Below are 20128 nucleotides of genomic sequence, written 5' to 3' on the forward strand. Positions count from 1 at the left end.
ATTGAACTTAAACATCAAGATCCATTTCGGCAAGCTTTGAATCACTGATTTATGAATAACTGCCTCAAATCATGTTTTAATCATGAAATGAAATTTAAAAATTGTTTTATCAAAAGCAGAGCCTATTTTACTGAATCAGAATCAATTCTTTTTAACAAAATATGGTTCTAAGACTGATTCACCAAGCTCTACGAGTCAAATTAATCAATCAGAATGAAGCAATGAACATTTTTGGAATTCCTGCACTAAAAGTTAAATAAAACTTGATGAACTATAAAACATTTTAGCGATTATCATTATTTGCCATTTTCTTATCATATTAGGACTATTATTATTTGGACATTATTATGAGTCTTAAATCTGATTTATTTTTAGTTAATATAAGTCAATTTTAACCAATTGTAAATCATTCGCGTATAGAGTGATTTTTAATGATTAAATTAATTTTTAAAACGTCATTTAAATATAGTAAGCTAAAACAAAGATCTTTTTCTGTAAATATAAAATCAAAATTGAACTAAATCATAAATATATCATATTCGGCAAGCTCTGATTTATAAACTACTTTGAATCATGTTTCAATGATGGAATGAACCTTCAAACCTAATTTATTTGAAGTAGAGTATAATTTAATGATATCAGAATAAAATATAAATTTTTTGTTTATAAAATATGGCTCCAAGAATGGTTCACTGAACCCTACAAGTCATATTAATCAATCAGAATGAAAATTGATCATATCATGACTCGAATTTAATTTCTAATGTTACAATGATGTGGACTGACACTCATTTCAAATAATTCAGACTAAAAAAATAATATTTTTTTTGAAAATCAAGAGTTAAATGATTATTATATTGATCTACTGCCTTGAATCATTTTTTAATATTAAAACCGTGAGTATGAAAGTGATTCATCGATAAAACACTAGTCTTATAAATGGATCAGAGGGCAGTAATAAAAGTTTTTTTTTCTAAATGCAGAATGAAATTTAACAGAATATACGAAGGTTAATTTTGACGAATTGTGAATTAGTCGTTAATATGTTCATTTTACAATGATTAAATTAACTTTTAAAAATGATTTATTGGTTCCAGATGTTATTTGAATATATCAAACTGAAACAAAGATTTTTTCTTTTAAATATATAATCAAAATTGAACTAAACATCAAGATCGATTTCGACAAGCTTTGAATCACTTATTTATTAATTAATTGCCTCAAATCATGTTTCAATGATGGAATGAAGCCTTAAAATTGTACTATCAAAAGCAGAGTCTATTTTAATGAATCAGAGTCGAAAATATAAGTAAATTATGGTCCTAAGAGTGGTTCACTGAACCTACAAGTCATATTAATCAATCAGAATAGAACAATGAACTTTTTTGTAAGTCCTGCACTAAAATTTAATAATAAATCATCATCATAAAGACAGAAATCGTCACATATATTTAAAAAATCTTTTTATATATTTAGAAATAATAAGTTAGAAGTGTTTGCAATTAATTTGATTTGACATTTGTAAGTTTAGCTTATGCTTTTATTTTTGTGGGAACTTTTATTGCATGCATTTTGGTCAATAATAAAACATACAACTTAAAGCCAGCTACCATTTTCTAATTATTATTATAAGTCCTAAATCTGATTTACTTTAACTAAAATTAATTTTTCACGTATTGGGCTGAAACAATGATTTTTTTAAGACCCAGTTAGAATTAATTCAAAGTTATCAGCATCCACTTTGATAATCGTTAATTCATTATATCATGACTCAATCGCCGTAGTTTCATTTCTAATGTAAATGATGATTTTGTTGATCTTTAAAAATGATTCATTGATAACATACTGGTCATATTAATGAATCCGAGTAAAAAAATTCAATTTTAACGAATTAAATATTATTTTTGACTGCTGAAACAATGATTTTTTTTTCATCATACCATGATTCCATCGCGGTAATTCAATTTCAATTCAATGATGCAATGAAGTCTTAAAATTGATTCATTTAAACTAACAATCATTTTAAGAAAATCAGACTGAAACAGTGATTTTTTTTTTCAAAATCAAGCTGTAAAGGATGATCTAGTCCATCTACTCCGCTGAATATTTTTTAAATATTTAAAGCGTAACTTTAAACATGACATAACATGACTGTTATGTTAATGAATCAGAGTACAGTAATATATTTTTTTTCGAAATGCAGAATAAAATTAATTACTAATTTATGATTAAACTTGTTTCAATCTTGTTTTATGAATCATGTTTTAATGATGGAATAAAGCCTCAACACTGATTTATTGAAAGTAAAGCTTATTTTAATAAATCATAATCAAATTAAACTTTTTTTGTCAATAAAGGAATTCAGACCTGCAAGTCATAATAATCAATGAAACAAACAAAAGAACGCGCTTTTCTTGCACTAAAATTTAATTAAAATGTATAAAACTATAAATCATTATAATAAAGGTATGAATGATCATATTATCAGCTATCATTTTCTAATCATAATTATGAGTCTTAAACCTGATTCACTTCACAACTAAAATTGATTTTTTATATTAAATCAGACTAAAACAATGAATTTTTAATTTAAAATTATTAGGACTCATTTTGGCAATCTCAATTAATGAATAATCAAATGAATCAGTTCAAAATCTAAAAATGTTAGTAAAATTACAAATTTTAAGTTTGCTGAGCTGTAAATCACTATGTTATTACTTAAATCATTTCCCAAGGATAAAATGAATCCTGAAACGTGATTCATTAAAACAAGGACCTATTTTAATGATTCCGGATTTAAAATGCAATTAAAATTACCAATGTGAAGTTAACAAGCTGAAATCAATAGTATGTTAAACAGTTGTCTTAATTTATTTTCTAATGATAAAATAAAACCTTAAAAGTGATTTTTTTAAACCAGAAATTATTTTAATAAATCAGTGATTCATCATCATGAAAGTGATTAATTGAAACAAAAACCTATTTTAATGAATCAAAGTGAAACAAATGTTTTTTTAAAAGTGAGTCGAGGCAAGTAAATCATCATATTCAATAGTCTTGATTAATTTAAGTAATAAAATAAAGCCTGAAAAGTGAGTCTTTAAATTAGGAACTTTTTGTTATTTAAGCTCCTGGAATCATATTTTATTATTTTAGTGAACCAGTAAGTTATCAGTATATTAACTGCTTATAAATAAATTATCGATTCCTTACACAATTTTCTTAAATCATATTGTAGTGATAAATTAGAGCTTAACAGAACCCGAATCTATTTATAGCTGACTATTGACAATCAATTCTGTCGAGTGGAAACTTTAATTAAAATCGCAAAAAATAACTGAAACAACTAAGGAACGTTACTAAGGGGTAAAACTGACTAAATTGGTCAATTAAAATAAATAAAAACTATTGACTTTTCTTTCTCGGAATTCCCTTTTAATTCCCGATAAATGATAAGTACACGGACAGTAAAGGGAGAAGGTTTCCCTTCCAGAACAAACTCTCATTATTTTTTAATGAAGCCACTTAAAAATCGAGTCTAGAAAATAAATTATTAAGTGAGAGGAGCGGCCAATTTACACTCACGAAACAAACGACTGACGGTATTTACACGAGTGATGAGTCGAATTTCCATGAAACAAAAGGAGTTTTTTTTTAAATGTATGCAGGTACAAGACAAACACGCAAGACGAGCAATATGTGGAACGAAAAAGAGGAAAATTAAATATTTACGGCGTGTAAATAGAATAAAAGAGAAAAGGGGGCTCTCGGGGACAACGAATCCGGCTCGAAGGACCATCGCGGGGAAATTATATTTGTCGTTTTGTTTTGTTTAGTTTATTTTTGTTATTATGCTTGATAAAAGTGAGAATGATTTTCTGTATTTTCTTATTTAAGATTTATTTTTTTAACCAGGGAAAAATTTGGTCAATGTGTCAATGTGTTCAATTTTTGTTGGAATTTATTTCATTTTACTCTATAAATGAACAGTTTTTGTAAAAATCACTTTCAAGTATATATAATGATCATTCTCACTACAATCAAATGAAAAAACAAAAGTATGAATCAGGGATATCGAGTCAAAAGACCATGATTCACAATTAGTTAAATATCATGTTAATAATTTGTGGACTACATTAATTAAATTAGTTCAATAAATCATTTTATTATTAAAAGATTATCCATGGCAGCTGAATTATAAAATCATTGATTATTAAAACTTTGATTCATTAAAATAACTATTTATCTCAAATGAATTACTTACAAGATGAAATTTTATTATTAAGAAATAATACAATGCAGTTGAAAGATGTAATAATGATTCAATCATCAAAATTTGTGTTTGTAAGTTTTTTCAATCAATTCGACTCAATAAAATGTAAATCATGATTTAACAAGTTTAATGGCATAAGTCAATTACAAAAAAACAATTTATTAATAAAGTGATTACACACAATTCATCAAAATTAGTATTTACTTGTTTCCATAAATCACCTTTAAGGCTTCATTAAATTGTTATTAAATAATTTAAAGAAGCTGATTCATTGAGTTTAGGTCAATATTAGTCAAGCATTTAGAAAAAGATTAACTGTTTCACTCTGATTCATTAAAAATAAGCTATAGTTGTAATGAATCACTTCTAAGTTTTCATTTTTTCATTAAAAAAAATGAGACAAGAGAATTAGGTTCTAATATGATAAATCAATTTTTTTAACTCATTTTTAAAAAATTATTGTTACACTTTAATTCCTTAACACATTTTTTGTTTTGATAAATCACTTTTAAGGCTTTATTTTATTATCAGGAAATAACTGAAGGTGCTCACTGTTTAATTCTAATTTATGAAGATCAAACCTGGTTTCAACTTATTAGAAAAACAATTCAAGGCATTTGATTAACAAAATAATCATTTATAGCTTGTCAAATTTCATATTTGTAATTTTACTTAAACGTTACACTTTGGACTTGACCATAAGAAACTCATGCAAGACTATTGAATCAATATTCAGAAATGATTCATGATTCATCAAAGTTGGTACTTATATGTAAAGTTAATTTAACTTTGATACATTTTTACGGCTTCATTCTATCATGAGAAATTAATTTAAGAGAGTAAAATCATTGAGTAATAATTCACGGTTTATTAAAGCTGATGTTCATTATTTTAGTTTGATTTATTAAAATAATATCTACTTTCGACTTATTTTATAATGACAGCTGATTCCCGTCAGTTGAATCATAAAATAATGATTTACAGTTCGTCAAACTTAATATATGTAATTTAATTTCTATTTTATATTTTGATTCATTTAAATTCAGTTGAACTTTCAATGCACGTCTCTTAAGGTTGAACTAAATTATAAGAAAATAATGCGGTCGTCAAATTTGAAACTTGTATGTGAAGTTAGTTTCACTTTGATTCATTAAAATAAGTTTTTGATTCATGAAAATAAGGCCTCTCGTTTCGACTTATTTTCTAATCATAGGTCATTCGAGGCAGTTCAATCATAAAATAATTAGTCACGGTTTGTCCAAAATTGGTGTTAAAAATCACAGTTCTATATAACATTTTCATTATAATTCATTAAAATATATTGGAATTCAAACTAATCAATTTCAAGGTTTAATTTTATCTGTACAAAATTACTCAAGGCAATTGAATCATAAGATGATAACTTAATTGCCCTTATTAATTTTTTAAAAATCATTGTTTTGCTTTGATTCATTAAAATCAGTACTTGTTTAACTGATTCACTTTCCAGGCTTCACATTATCATGAGAAAATGACTGAAGGCATTTTATTATTATAATAATGATTCACACGTCGTCAACATTGCCTTTTGACTTTGACTATAATCAAACGAGAATTCATTGTTCAACTTTGAAAAAGTTGAAAATTTAGAGATTATTTAGATTGAAAAATGAACCAGGATTAGTCCATGTCACTACAGTCATAAGACCATGATTTACAATTTAATGTTGATTGTTTAATTTATTTTAATATATTTTTAAGCTTTCAAAGACCAGACTTAAAAGGGTCAAGGATATCAAGTTACTGGATAAAAATTCGTAAAATCTCAATCATGATTCAAAGCAATTGATAGTGCAGTTGATAGTTGATCGTTAATTAAATTAGTTCTGGATTTATTTTGAAAAAATATTTATTATTATATTATTATTAGAAGATTATTCATGCCGGTTAAATCATGAAACCATGATTTGAATGACATCTCGTCAAAAATTTGTAGAAAAATCGTTGATTCTTTCTGATTCAATAAAATGACTATCGATCTTAAACGATTCACTTATAAGATAGTATTTTATTACTAGAAAATTATGGAATCCAATTAAAAGGTATATTAAATATAGGTCAATATGAGTCATAAAAATCAGACTTGATTTCGACTTATGACTTTTGGACTATCGATTCAAAACATCTAATTAAGAAAATAATAATTTGAACTCGGCAAACTTGACATTTCTACCTTTACTTGAATTTTAATGGTGAACTAAGCGTTAGGAAAATGATACAAAACAAATGACTTAAGTTGAAGTAAGTGTTATTTTGATTCATTAATATATTGTTTCGTTTGAATTAATCACTTTTATGGCTTAAATAATTCAAGACAGTAAAATCATTCCTCCTCCTTGGAACAGTAAAATCATTGATAAATGATCCATGGTTTGTTAGGGTTGCTCTTCATTATTATACTTGAATTTCAATACAGTATTTAAAAAAAACTTTGAAATTGAAAAAAAATGTTTTATGTTCAAAATTAGTTCTGATAATTATATTATCAAAAAAATCATTGTTCCACTCTGATTCATTAAAATGACTTCTAGTTGAAACCAATAAACTTTAAGGTTTTATTTAATCATTGATGATTCAAGTTATTTGATGATTAACCTGATAATGATCCCCAGCTCGTCAAACTTGATATTTGTAACTTTAAAGTGATTCGCTAAAATTCACTTGAAATCTCAACGAACGTCTTTCATGACTGGACTCAACTACCACTTAACTGATTAACTCGTCAAAATTGTTTAATTAAAATTAGCATTTATTTAAATGAATCACTTCTATGACTTCATTATATTATCAGAAAATTATTTAAGGCAATAAAGTCATTGAATGCAAAATTCACGACTTATTAAAGTTGCTGTTCATTAGTTTACTTTAATTTTAATTAATTATTTTAAAACGTTTCATTGTTTTATTCTGATTCATTAAAATGAGTACCACTTTTAAGAATTATATTCATTAATATTAATATTAATTAATAATTCACGGTTTGTCAAGAACTGATGCTATAGAGTTCAAGTTTTAACGAAGATCTTTTAAGTTTGAGCTGAATCATAGGAACATGATGAACAACAATTGAGTCATTATTAAGAAATGATTCAATTGATTCACCAGTCGTTAAAGTTGGTATTTGAATGATATGTTAATTTTAGTTTTAAGTCTTCGTATTAAAATTATTATTAACTGTACATTATTCTGCATTACAATAATCAATAAATGACTCATTAAAATAAGTTCTTGATTTAATAAATTACTTTCGAAATTTTATTTTATCACCAAATTACGGTTTAAGGGGGTTGCATCAATAAATACTAATTTACAATTTCTCAAAGTAGGTCTTGATAATTTAATAAGTGACTTAAATTTTAATAAGCAGTTATTCAATACATCAATAAATGAATTTTAATTTTTATTACGCAAAAAAAATTATTAATGTAATACGATTCATTAAGATAAGTTCAATCTTCATTATATTACCTTTGAGGCAAATTCTGTCGTTAAATATTCAGGAACTTAAATTATTAAATAAGCGATTAACTGTTCATTTCAAAATTGTTATTTTATTACTGTGATTTATTAAAATAAATCGTTATTTTAAAGGCTTCATTTCATTATTAGAAAATAACATAAGGCAATTAAATTAAAAAATATTGATTTACAGTTAGAAAGAGACGTTGTTGGCAATTTTTATTGATTTTTTTTTGTAAATGGCAAAGAAACTCATTGTTTCGCTCTAAATTATCAAATTATTTCAGGTTTTCAAAACTTTACTTGCATCAGCCATTTTAATTATGAAAACATGAATCAAGATGATTTAGTGACACAGTAATGATCCGCAGCTCTAAGTTAATATGATTTACTATTTTTTCAAGTTACACGTTCAACAAACTACTTCTAAGCTCCCTATCTAAAAATTATAAATAATTTTTAATCGTTAACCCCTCACACTAAAAGTTTATCTTTTAACTCTTAGGACTCGCCCGCGATAACCCCGAGACATGTTTTTTCACATTAATTTCGTTGTTTTACAAATCATTAGTTGATAAAAAGATAGCCACACTTTGATATACGAGAACACTTACAAAAATGTGGATAATTTTGCCACTGACTCTCTCTCCATCCCACCCTTCCAACATAATTTTTCTTTAGGACCATGTGAAGCCTCTATAAAAAAAAGGGAGCAAAACCGAGTCCTATAGGGAATTTCATTCTTGACTTCTGGGCATCCCTGTACAATAAAATTATAGTTTTTCGTTCTGAACAAACTCCTTAAAGACTCGCCCTTCCTAATTCCACTTTCGAAGCACGACACAAAGAATTTAATGCAAAATGTGCACAGGATCGCGTGATCCCCGGCAATAAAGATTTCTCATGTTACCACCGTAAACATAATAATTTTATTAATAATTTTCATATTCATGTTTTTTTTTTAGCTTTTGTCCCGGTTTATTTGCGGCGTTACGTGCGAACCGGACCGTTTTCGCTGTCATTACGGTTTCACTTTTAGTTTATTATTTATTATCGCTCAATAACCTTTAGGGATTTTTTTTTAATACAACGGATTTCGTTATTGATGTTGGTGCGCTCATGGTTGCTTCGCCTTTGTCTCGTTCTGATTGGATGGTGTAGGAACATTGCCATGAAAAAGGGCGGGTTCAAACTAATCAGTGGCGTACCCGATTGTAGAGAATTAGTTGTCATTTGGTTACTGTTATAGATAGTTCTACTTATTGAATAACAGATGCAGAAGCACACACTTGTGCACGATTTATAAGTACATAATCGGGTAAATATTAAACTTAGTTATGTCCTTATTGGGTACACAGACTATAGCCGGGTTAGAAAGTTCATTTCAGGGTTTAATCAGTACAATATGTAATAGTAATATGTGTAAGTTGATATTTCAAAAGCGGTTTGAAAATATCCAGTTTTGCGTTTGAAAGAGTCAAAGCCTCTAAGCATCATTATATCATTACCATGAGTTTAACGTATCGTGATAAGGCAAGTTCTTTTGCCTAGTAGATGAACATCGGGTTAATATTTAATTCTATCTTGTTTTTCTTTATATATTTAAGTATTTCTAAGCAACAAAGTTGAGGTAAATCTACTATCTTAGTTTCAAAAAACAGGTTATCAGTGGGATATATTCTGTCTGCCAAAAATTATTTTTAAAAACGATTTTTGAATTTATTTTAATTTTTGCATATGTATTTCAGAAACGCTTGAATTCTCGAAACAGTGGGCTGCCAAGGCAGTTGTGCATATAGGTCTCCTGATGAACCCGTCATGCCCCACCGGGGGTTACCAGAGCCCAACGGCCTTAGAGAAACCGATAAGCCTCTCTGGTTTGAAGGACTTAAAGTCACTCGGCACACTGAAATTGTTACCCAAGTATTTGAATCTGGCGCGCGTGAGTGCTGGGCACTCCCCGACTACATGGTCAAAGGTTTCATCCTCCTCACAGCACCATCGGCATTCTGGGTTAACAATACCGATGGTCCGAAATACCGATAGTATGGAGATGGCTTCTTAAGTGCCAGTGACCGGTTAAAAGACCTGTCACTAGTCGAATTTCGCGTCTTTTTAGGCGTAGTAGATTTTTGGTGAGATAGGCAGAGGGCCCACCTATGTGCGCTTTGGCCTGTCTCATACCAGGGGACTCAGTCCATCTTCGATGGGTTCACTTATCCAGCAGACCCTTTATTGACGCGACCACAACGCATTTGGTGATACCAATTCCCGCCCCATCGGCACATTTGCGGATCACAGTCTGGCAAGAGAGTCCTCTTCCTCATTACCTGCATGGCCTGCGTGGCCAGGTATCTAGACGAGCTGGACCCTGCAGCCAACCTGCACTAGTTTTTTCAGGACTTTTATGCACTCTAGTACAAGCTTGGAGCTTACCTTTGCGGCCGTGATAGCCTTAATGGCAGCTCTGCTGTCCGAGCATATTGATACGACTGTATTACGGTGTCCGCAGCTTTGGATTTTCTGTCCGCATTTTAATACAGCGAATACTTCGGCCTGGAAGACAGTGGCGTGCTCCCCCAGCAAGTATGCCCTACTGGTATGTGGGATCCCACCACAAAGCCCTGATCCAGCTCTGTTATTCATTCTGGAGCCATCTGTGTACCAGATGGTCCCCCTATTTAGTAATGCAGGTCTATTGGAATGCTGCCACTCCTCTCTACCTGCAATGTGCGTCACGAATCCCTCGCAGTCCACAGTCATTAAAGCCATGCAGTCACTGCCCATCAGAAGGAGAGGATATTCCTGTATGGCCCGTGACCAAATTTTTGCGTGATCGGTCTCACCAGCACGTAGTTCGCCGAGGACGTATAGCCTGTACGCAGTCCTCATTGCCTCAAATTGCACAACGATGTCCAGAGGCGGAAGGCTCAGCAGAGTCTCAAGTGCTCTAGTCCGCATGGAACCCGTTATGCTGAGACATGCAAGACGTTGGACTCTGCCCAGTTGAGCACGAATTTTCGCTTTCTCCATACATGGCCACCAACCGATAGCCCCGTATGTGAGAGAAGGTCTCACAATGCGCGAGTAGATCCAGTGGACGATCTTAGAAGACAGACCCCAGGTATTGCCGAAAGCCCGCCTGCAGTCCCATAGAACGCAGGTGGCCTTCTTCATTCTGGTGTCTGCATGATCGTACCAGGAGAGTTTGGGATCTAACTTGACGCATTGGGACGGTCGGAAAAGACGTCATTGAGACGTCTTTCCCTGGATAAAGGATTACCAGATCATCAGCGTAGGCCTGTGTCTATAGGCCAGCATTGTTTAAAAGATTTATCAGGCTGTCGACCACAAGGCACTACAAGGTAGGGAACAATACTTCTCCCAGCGGGCAGCCCCTAGCCGCCAACGTTTCGACAATCTCGTTGTTGAGCTGGGCTGATACGTGACGTTTCTAGAGCATGGCCTCTATCCAGCTAACCAAACAGGGTTCTGAGCCGCGGCTCTCGAGTGCTTGGCAGATTAATGCGAAAGGGGTGTTGTCGAACGCCCCTTGAATGTCTAGAAACGCACCCAGACAGGTCTTGCCACTACCCAGAGCACCCTACACCTTCCTCACGAGGTGGTGTAGGGCCAGGTCCGTGGATTTGCCCGCCTGATAGGCGTATTGGTGCATATGCAGTGGTTTGTTGACCAGGATGCTTCCTCGAACGGTACCGATCAATCAGCCTCTCCATCGCCTTCAGCATAAAGCTGGTAAGGCTGATAGGTCGGTACGATTTGGAATCTGTAAAATCTCTTTTTCCGGGTTTCGGAATGAAGACGACTTTCACTTGACGCCATAACTTTGGGACGTAGCCCTGAGCAAGGGACGTCCTGAATAGTCTGACTGTGTGTGGGGTTAGTACTTCTAACCCGTTTTGCAAAAGGCATGGATATAATCCATTTATGGTCGGAGATTTGAAGAGGGAGAATGTCTGATTGCCCATTTCAGCCTGTCGTAGGTAATTATTCTTCTTCCAGGTTCGTTGAACAGTACTTTGCACAGTCGTGCTGCGGAGGGTGTGTTTTCAACGTCATCGCAGAACCGCCTCCAGCACTGTCTTTTGGAGTCCCTGAGTGTCTTTTTGTATCGCCTTTGAGCTGCGTGGCTTTGAGCTGCATCTTAGTCAGTGGCAAGCTTAGTGCGCTCAGCCCTGCGAAGGAGCCGACGCGTAGTGTCACGGTGCTTTTCCGTGTTCCACCAGGCATTCTTGGCATTGGAGGGTCTCCGTCTGAGGGGACAGCTGCCCTCGAATACCGCGACTATCGCACGAGTCAGGTTGGCAGTCCCGATCTCTGTGTCGGCCGGAAGTGTGTACCTTGCCGGCATGTCCGCAAGACCACCGACTAGTTCTTCTCGAAAGTGGTGCCAGTTAGTGCACCTTCGATTTCTGTAGGCTGGGGTACCGCACCGAGCCTGCTTCTTTAATTCAAAAAGAATGTGCCTGTGGTCCAACATCGTGACCTCAAGGGACACTCTCCATGATCTGAAAAGGTTCACAGTACTAGGTAAACAGATAGTAAGGTCAATAATAGTCCTATATTGCAGTAGAAAGTTGGGACACTGCCTCGGTTGAGTAGTTCTAAGCCATTTGAGCACAGGAAGTCAACCGAAACAGGAAGTCATCAGAAACGCTTTTTCATCCCAAAATACCATAAAATAGATGACTTTGTACAAGAGACATATATACAGTTTTTAGATGTTCGGTAGTCAAAAAGTCATGAAGGTATACAAAATTTGAGAGAATCTCTCTAACTTCTAGACCATTTTATCGACATAAAGGTCCTATTTATATAAAATTTCAATTTTAATATGCAGATGTTTGAAAAAAAATGTTACTTTGGTTAAAAAATGTTGCTTCGGTTATTTCACAATCCCCAATCTTAATATTGCCTAAAGCGTAAGTCTTGGAACAGAATTTCTGTAGGTTGCAAGACATGTAGTTAGTTTATTGTATATTTAAAATTAATTTAATGTGTTAAAACCAGTTTTTTTAATTCCACCAAGTCTTTTTCAATTTGGGTTGTTTGCTGTCAAGACTTAGCCAAATGGTGTCATCTGGAAAACTAAGTAGCGTTCCATTTAGTTTAAGATTTTCTAAAAAATTTTTTTTTAAAAAAAAGATTTAAAAAAAAAATCAGTTTTCAGGATAGATGTTGACTTATAGTTTCCATCTTTATACAAAATCGACTGTAACTGTCTTATTATAGAGAGCACTAGATTTAAATTTTGTGCTTAATATATGAGTATAAGTACACTTTATATAACTATAAATTTTAAAAAAGTTAATGACTTTCAAGAAATCCCCAACAGTGTGACTTTTCAGGTTGCACATTAATTTCCACTTTCAATCTTTGCATAAAACTGGCTATAATTTAAACTTAATTTTTAATAAAGTATTGATTTAAATTTTAATGCATCAGATGTAAGTACAGGCACGTTTTATATTTATTTATTTATGATCATTTATCATTGAACAAATCTATATACAGAAGTGGCTGTAACTTGGTTGTTGATATAGATAAAGCATTGATTTAAATTGTAGAACATAGCATATAAATATTAGAACAATTAGTGCCTATACGAGTTTTCGTAAATAAAAAATAAAAAGTTTTTTGGAAATTTATAAAATTCAATCTCTAGACAATCTCTATATAAAATTATTCATAACTTAGTTATTAATAGAAATAAAGTAATTTATTGCATAGCAGGTGAGTATTGGCATACTTTATATTCTCATACATTTTCTGACAGAACAATGGTTTTTATAAAATTTTCAATATAATATCTCTTTCGCTCGGTTGCTGTTTATCTTTACAAACATTATTGTCATTTCGTTGATCTTAAGAATAAAGCATTAAATTAAATTTTCTTATATAACAAAACAGCGCTGCTCTTATTTGTGTAATCATATATTTCTGAGAAATGACTAGCTTTTGAGATACACCCAGAAAACCGGATCCCTCCGCCCCAACTCCCTAACAACGGAAACTCTCCCCAATATCCAATTTAAACAAACATTATCCCATCAAAATCAGGCAACGGCACAATCATTATCCTAAATTCCATTCAGTGTACCATAATATTTGGAATATGTTAATTGGCAATAATTAATATCCGATAATTATGCAGATTAGAAGCAGATACGGAGGCATCGCAAATCGTACTGTATTTGCAACTCAAGCTGAGAATAATAAATTATTTATAGCGATTTTTTAACAACCGCTCATATAAACCTATCATTTATACTCGCTTAATTAATAGAACAACCTGTATTTTACATTTTTTTATTATTTAGTGCTGCTTTTCGTTTAAACTGAACTAAAAGTCAAATCAATGGGTAACTAAAAGTATTTAGTTCATCCTCCACTAAATTTATTTAAAACCTATTAATTCAACATGTTTCGGACATATAACATGTCCATCCTCATGGATAACAAATTAAGGAGTTCCGTCAACACATTTTATAGTTCTAGTGCCTCAGACAATGTGTTTACAAACATTACATTACACATGTAAGCCAGCTATGTATGTAAACACCTCGTCTGAGGCACTAGAACTATAAGATGAATTGACAGAACCCCTTAATTTGTTATCCCTGATGATAGACATGTTAGATGTCCAAAACATGTCGTATTAATAGTTTTTAAATAAATTTGATGGATGACCGAAATACTTTTAGTTACCCATTGATCTATTAACTCCACTGCAACAATGGACTACTTCTTCAACTTTAAAACTCATTTTTTTAAATAATATTACTAGTACATACAAGCTGTATACTTTTAAAGTAAATTATGTGATATTAACCTCTTCATTCCACACGTCCAGCCCACTGTACATTTTTCAAAATATATTAGTACGGGTTCACGACGACTTAACGTGATTTGGAGCCCACCGTGCAGCGGACTGGACGTGCATACACACGCCAAAAAATATTTGGTTAAAAATATTTGGCAACGTTGGATTTTTTTCAGTTTTGTTTTGACGGAACAGGTGTTGTGTTGTAAATCATGGCGTCGTATCAGAAACTAGGTAATATTTGCATTATTTTCGATTGTTTTGATAGAATACTGATTAAAATCAAATAAATTGACTGCTATTTAGTAAATCAACAAATATACGTACAGAAAATGTAACGTCGCTCTACAGAGTGTTCGGCTTTTGATTTTGTGCAGTATTTTGGACGTCGGGACTGTATTTAGTTCAAGTTTTTACTTTTTAACCAAAAATTTTAAATTTTGTTGTTGTTATTATTTCGTCTTTTTTTTAAGGTGGTATGCAACCACTGACGGATAAAGATCTTGAAGAAATTCTAAATGACAGTGACTTCTACTTGAGCGATGATGATGAGGAAATCACCGCCGAAAACAGTGAATCAATTGAGGCAAAGGATAATGAAGACGACGAGCCGGCGCCGGCAGACGCAGATTCGGTTTCTGATACCATTGAAGAGGAGTCTGATGACGATAATGTTCCCTTATCCAGAATAAGAGAGCAGGTTCTCCAGGAGCAAACAAAAAATAAAACCGCAGAAGTAAAATGGAAAAGAAATGTTGTTGAAAGTCGAGAAGATGTCTACCTTGATCCGGAATGGCAGTTACAAGATGATCATGACTATTGGACACCCCTGAACTATTTTTATGAATACTTTCCAGATTATTTTTGAGAAAATTTATAAGAACAAAGTAATATTCGTGCCACGCTAGCAAATGAAAAAAAAACCACTAAAGTCAACAGCCAAAGAATATCGAATATTGACTGGAATGCATATTTTAATGGGCATTTTTGGACTTCCACGGCTGCGGTTGTATTTTATGAAGGGAATTGAAATATCTTGCATTACTCAGCTACCTAGAGACCGTATTTTTAAATTAAGAAATTTTCTACTTGTTGTTAACAATCTTAGTGTTTCAAATGAGGTAAAGTAGTCAAATCGGCTATGGAAAGTTCAACCTATCATCGATGCGATTCGTAAAAAGTGTATTACTTTACCAAGGAGTAAAGAATTGAGCATCGACGAGCAGATGATCCCCTTCACAGGCACTACTACTCTCCGACAGTACGTTAAAAACAAGCCAAATCCAGTAGACTCAAAAATTTTGTTTTAGCTACACCTTCCGGACTGGTTTTAGATTTTATGATTTATCAAGGTGCAAAAACTTGGCCAGATGGTTCTCCCGATCAAAATTTGGGAATAGGTGGATCGGTTGTAAAGAATCCTTTGATGAGTTTGTGCGAGAAGACAAAAAAATGACCATTCTGAAATGGATGGACAATAGATCAGTAACAATGACATCCACATCTTCAGGCTCTGCGCCAGTAACAGAAGTACGCCGATGGGACAAGAAAAATAATAAGTACCTTCTTGTTTCATGTCCAAACTCTGTCACTAGTTACAACCATTCTATGGGAGGAGTGGACATGTGTGATAGACTAATATCTTACTATCGCATTTGTATTGGAACAAAAAAATGGCCGGTAAGAGTTTTCTGGCATTTTGTAGACTTGGCAATTACAAATTCGTGGGTTGAATACCGCCAAGACTGCTTCGCTCGTGAAGATAGAAAAAGTGTATCATGGATTTACTTGAATTTAAACTGTATATCGGGAAATCTCTTGCCCTTGGAGCACAAGCAAAAGGTTTTCAAGATCCAACTTCTTCATTAGATGAAGAAACACGTCAACCTGCTAAAAAATGCAAGAAGTCGGAGATGCCACCAAGAGATGTCAGGACCACTGGTAATGAACATCTACCAATATGCAGTGTTAATAACAAAAATTCCTATATGCGCTGCCGTAATCAAGGCTGTACAAAGAAAACAAGATTTTTTTGTGTGAAATGTAAGCTTTATTTATGCATTTCTCCAGAGAGGCAATGTTTTTTGAGTTTCATAATTAGAGACTTAAGTCCAATTGTCCAAAATACTGGACATGTCATATTTTTTTCTGTAGTAATTTTTTTTTTGTAAAATTTTTTTTTTTGCTTTTTTTAAATCCTAATAAACCTATTTTATTAAAAGTTTCACAAAAAAAAAGTAAAACAATTCCTTGGCACTGAAGAGGGTAAAACTCGAATATTTATAAGCAACGTTTGTTTTTCATAGCAAATAAACTAATACAAAATACCTACGAGCAGATTAAGAATTTCTAAGGAGCATGCTATCATCGTTTTGAACATTTAATTATTGTTTTTATTTATTCTTTTTCTTGATAAACATAGAAGAATTTTCTGAAATGTAAATTTCTTTCGAATCATTGGAAACCATTTTTCAAGAACTTTAAGATGACGTATCACTCGATCCCCTTTTCAATTTAAGATTTTAGGGGTGTATCGCACTCTGTCCAGGGGGTTGCAAATAAAGCTGAGATGATATGTATGTTCTTGTTCCCTCTTCGTTTTATAAAAACTGTTTTCGGCATTTTTTTATTCAGTTTTTCGTTCCTAATATATAGCCATTTCAAGTTTGTAAATTGTCCTCCTGTATATCCCTGTAATATAGATTATACACTTTATATCATATTATATCCCTTATATCCTTACCATAGTAGTGTACTATAGTATCTGTTTATCTTGACTAGTAAGCATAGGTTCTGGATTGGTTGGAATTAATGTGTATTTTGAGTAGTTATTTTCTGTTTGAAATTTCGTTTTTTTTTCATTTGCTGTAATTTGCGGAGTGATCAGCATTGCAGTTACAACAAATTGCTGGTATGTCACGATCATTTTTTAAACCATCTTTATAGAAGTGTTCATATTTGCACTTGATACATCTGGATTTGGAGAAGCAGTTTGATAGGGAGTGACCCCATTGTTGGCAATTATGACATTGTGGAATTTCATCATTACTGCTTAGTAGTTCAATTTTCACCCTGATGTGCCAACCTCACCCAAATGTCCTCTACTTCATAAATTCTAAATAGATCTTGAGAGATTAGCATGCGGATTAGTGGAGTTTCTCTTTTGTTGCTAAACTGGTCCTATTTTGAACAAGTCAACTTCTTGGGGATCAAATCCTTTGTTTTTAAGGTAACATAGTCCTAAACTCTTTATTTGTTCCGATTGTTCTACATCTAGCGGCAGTAACTTTCCATAAAGATATATAAAATGGTCTTGCATACTTCACACTTAATATTATTACCATCAGATATATTTACCACCAAAGAACGCATACCTCGATTTCCTACTTTTTTGTTTGGTATCCTAGAAAATTTACTGCTATTATAGTCAATAATATGTAATATTCTACCATTAATTTCTAAAAAGTTGATAAAATTGCTAAGCTTACGATTTCTTTTAAATTCGGCTACCGATTCTAAATCTAATTTTCTACTTAGAATGAAAATAATAAGTTTATCCCACGATTGTATCGATTCCCCTAATGTCTTTAATGCGTGTTCTAGTATGCTTGAATCTGTTTCCCTATCAACCACCTTAAAAAACATTACCTACATTTTCAAACAAAACACCGGATATGCTGAAAAATGTTAAAATATTCCACCATTTTTTCGCATAATTGATCTAGGGACTAAAAATTCCTCATCTGGGTGGCACCTCTTGTATACTTTACGATTTTTCTTCGGAGAAAAAGCCGAGTTAGTTCCAAAATGTTAATTTTTATCGCATTTTTAAGTGTCGGCGGCGGCGTATTTTCTTCGGTGTTTGTTTTACGTTAATTTCCGAAAATAAAAAATAAATAAAAGCGACTCTATTAACGGGCAAAGTCTAAATTTAAGGTGCGCACGTGGCGTGAATGTTGGCGCGAATGTTATTTTAGGTGTGAGACAGTTTTTAATTGCGCAGAAACGGATTTGTCGGTCGTTCGAAAGGGGATTTCTCGGTTCTAAGTTCCTTTTTTTCCTTTTTGCGGTTCGGGAACGCTGATGATGAGTCTAGTGAGAAAAGACTGGTAAATTATATTTATTCGTGCCTTTAGATCAGTTCCGAAACGGTTTCTGCGAAAGTGGCATAAGTAGGAATGAGGACATCGATACTTAGATGATCGTTAATAGTAAATCTTAAACACATATAATTACTTATTTCAACATTCCCACTTATTTAAGATTTTACAAAGAAAATGTATATTCTCCATTTAGTACAAATCAAAGTATAAAACTATGAAGAATAAGCATAAAGTTTACATCGAAATATTTCACTCATACAATAAGTTGTTAAAAACTGTCTTTGAAAGAGCTTTGATAAATAAATCAGCCAATTGATATAATGCATATCTACATCAATATGCTTTATTTTACTATGAAGTTGCTGAGCTTGAGTTAGTTTGATGGCTGCTTTATCCACATAAATATTAACAGTTGAAATCTTGATTCCAAGTTCTTTGAGAAAACGTTTCAACCACAAAGCTTCTGCAGTTCCAAGACTCAAGGACAAATACTGTGCTTCTGTGGCTCATTGTGCCACCACATTTGGTTTCTAGCTCTTCCAAGTAATAGGATCATTTGCAAAAACAGATAACAGCTAGGGGATTTTCTTGTATCTAAGCAACCCTTATAGTCTACACCAGAATACCCGATAATCTCAACAAGTCCACTTTTACAGTACACAATTTCATAATGTGCAGTATTCTTCGTGTATTGAAAAATTCTTTTAACAAATGGTCCAACAGCTTTATGAGCCAATCAACAGCTTTACGACAACAGTTTTATTACAATTTACAATATTACCTTTGGACAAAGAAGTACTAAGTTCTGCATATTAAATTTTTGAAATAATTTTTTGATGTGATTTGACAAATAACAATTCTACCTTCATTAAGGTCTTGTTCAATCGGAAGACCCACAAACTGCAGCTTAAATGTACAGTTATCTTAAATAATTTCTGCAAATTCTTAATCAATTTATTAAAAACACTTTCTGAATTTGATATTACTAGACTAGTCTCCATTGTCAACGTAAATTGCCAAATAAATTTTAGTGTTTGCAAAAATACCATCAAAAACAGATTAGGCAGTTTTCAATTATTTAAACTCAATTTTATAAAGAAAGAAATAAATTTATAGTTCTAGTATCTTGGCGATTAATATAAAGAACAAAGAAAAATGCTTATATAAGTCTATATAATCTCTTTTGTTAAGTTTGCACACTATAATTCTAGTATCCTTTTGCTCCCGAACAGGTATTATTAGATTTTAGAGCATTCATCTCTTCTTGTATTGCTCGCTACCATTTGGTACAAGTCCACACTTTTCACGACATTTTCCTAGCTTGAGGATCAAAGTATTTCACAACAATTTGCTATATCATAATAGCTAGTATTAAGATTGCGTAGCTGCCTAACATCCACATTTCTATCT

The 20128-nt window shown here is 32.4% G+C and overlaps 2 protein-coding genes across 5 annotated transcripts in view; one reads left to right on the forward strand and one right to left on the reverse strand.

Moving 5' to 3' along the window:
- Nucleotides 1-20128, reverse strand: part of LOC126733496 (ephrin-A4) — a 935043-nt gene that overhangs the window by 492527 nt on the left and 422388 nt on the right. The gene's annotated exons all lie outside the window — the stretch shown is intronic.
- On the forward strand, nucleotides 14808-15483 carry LOC126733500 (myelin transcription factor 1-like protein). Its single transcript, XM_050436824.1, has 2 exons — nucleotides 14808-14849; nucleotides 15089-15483. The coding sequence occupies exons 1-2, from the start codon at nucleotides 14828-14830 to the stop codon at nucleotides 15481-15483; spliced, it is 417 nt and encodes a 138-aa protein (XP_050292781.1). The 5' UTR covers nucleotides 14808-14827.

This window comes from Anthonomus grandis, chromosome 2 (genome assembly GCF_022605725.1).
Source record: "Anthonomus grandis grandis chromosome 2, icAntGran1.3, whole genome shotgun sequence".
In the NCBI taxonomy this organism is placed as follows: domain Eukaryota; kingdom Metazoa; phylum Arthropoda; class Insecta; order Coleoptera; family Curculionidae; genus Anthonomus; species Anthonomus grandis.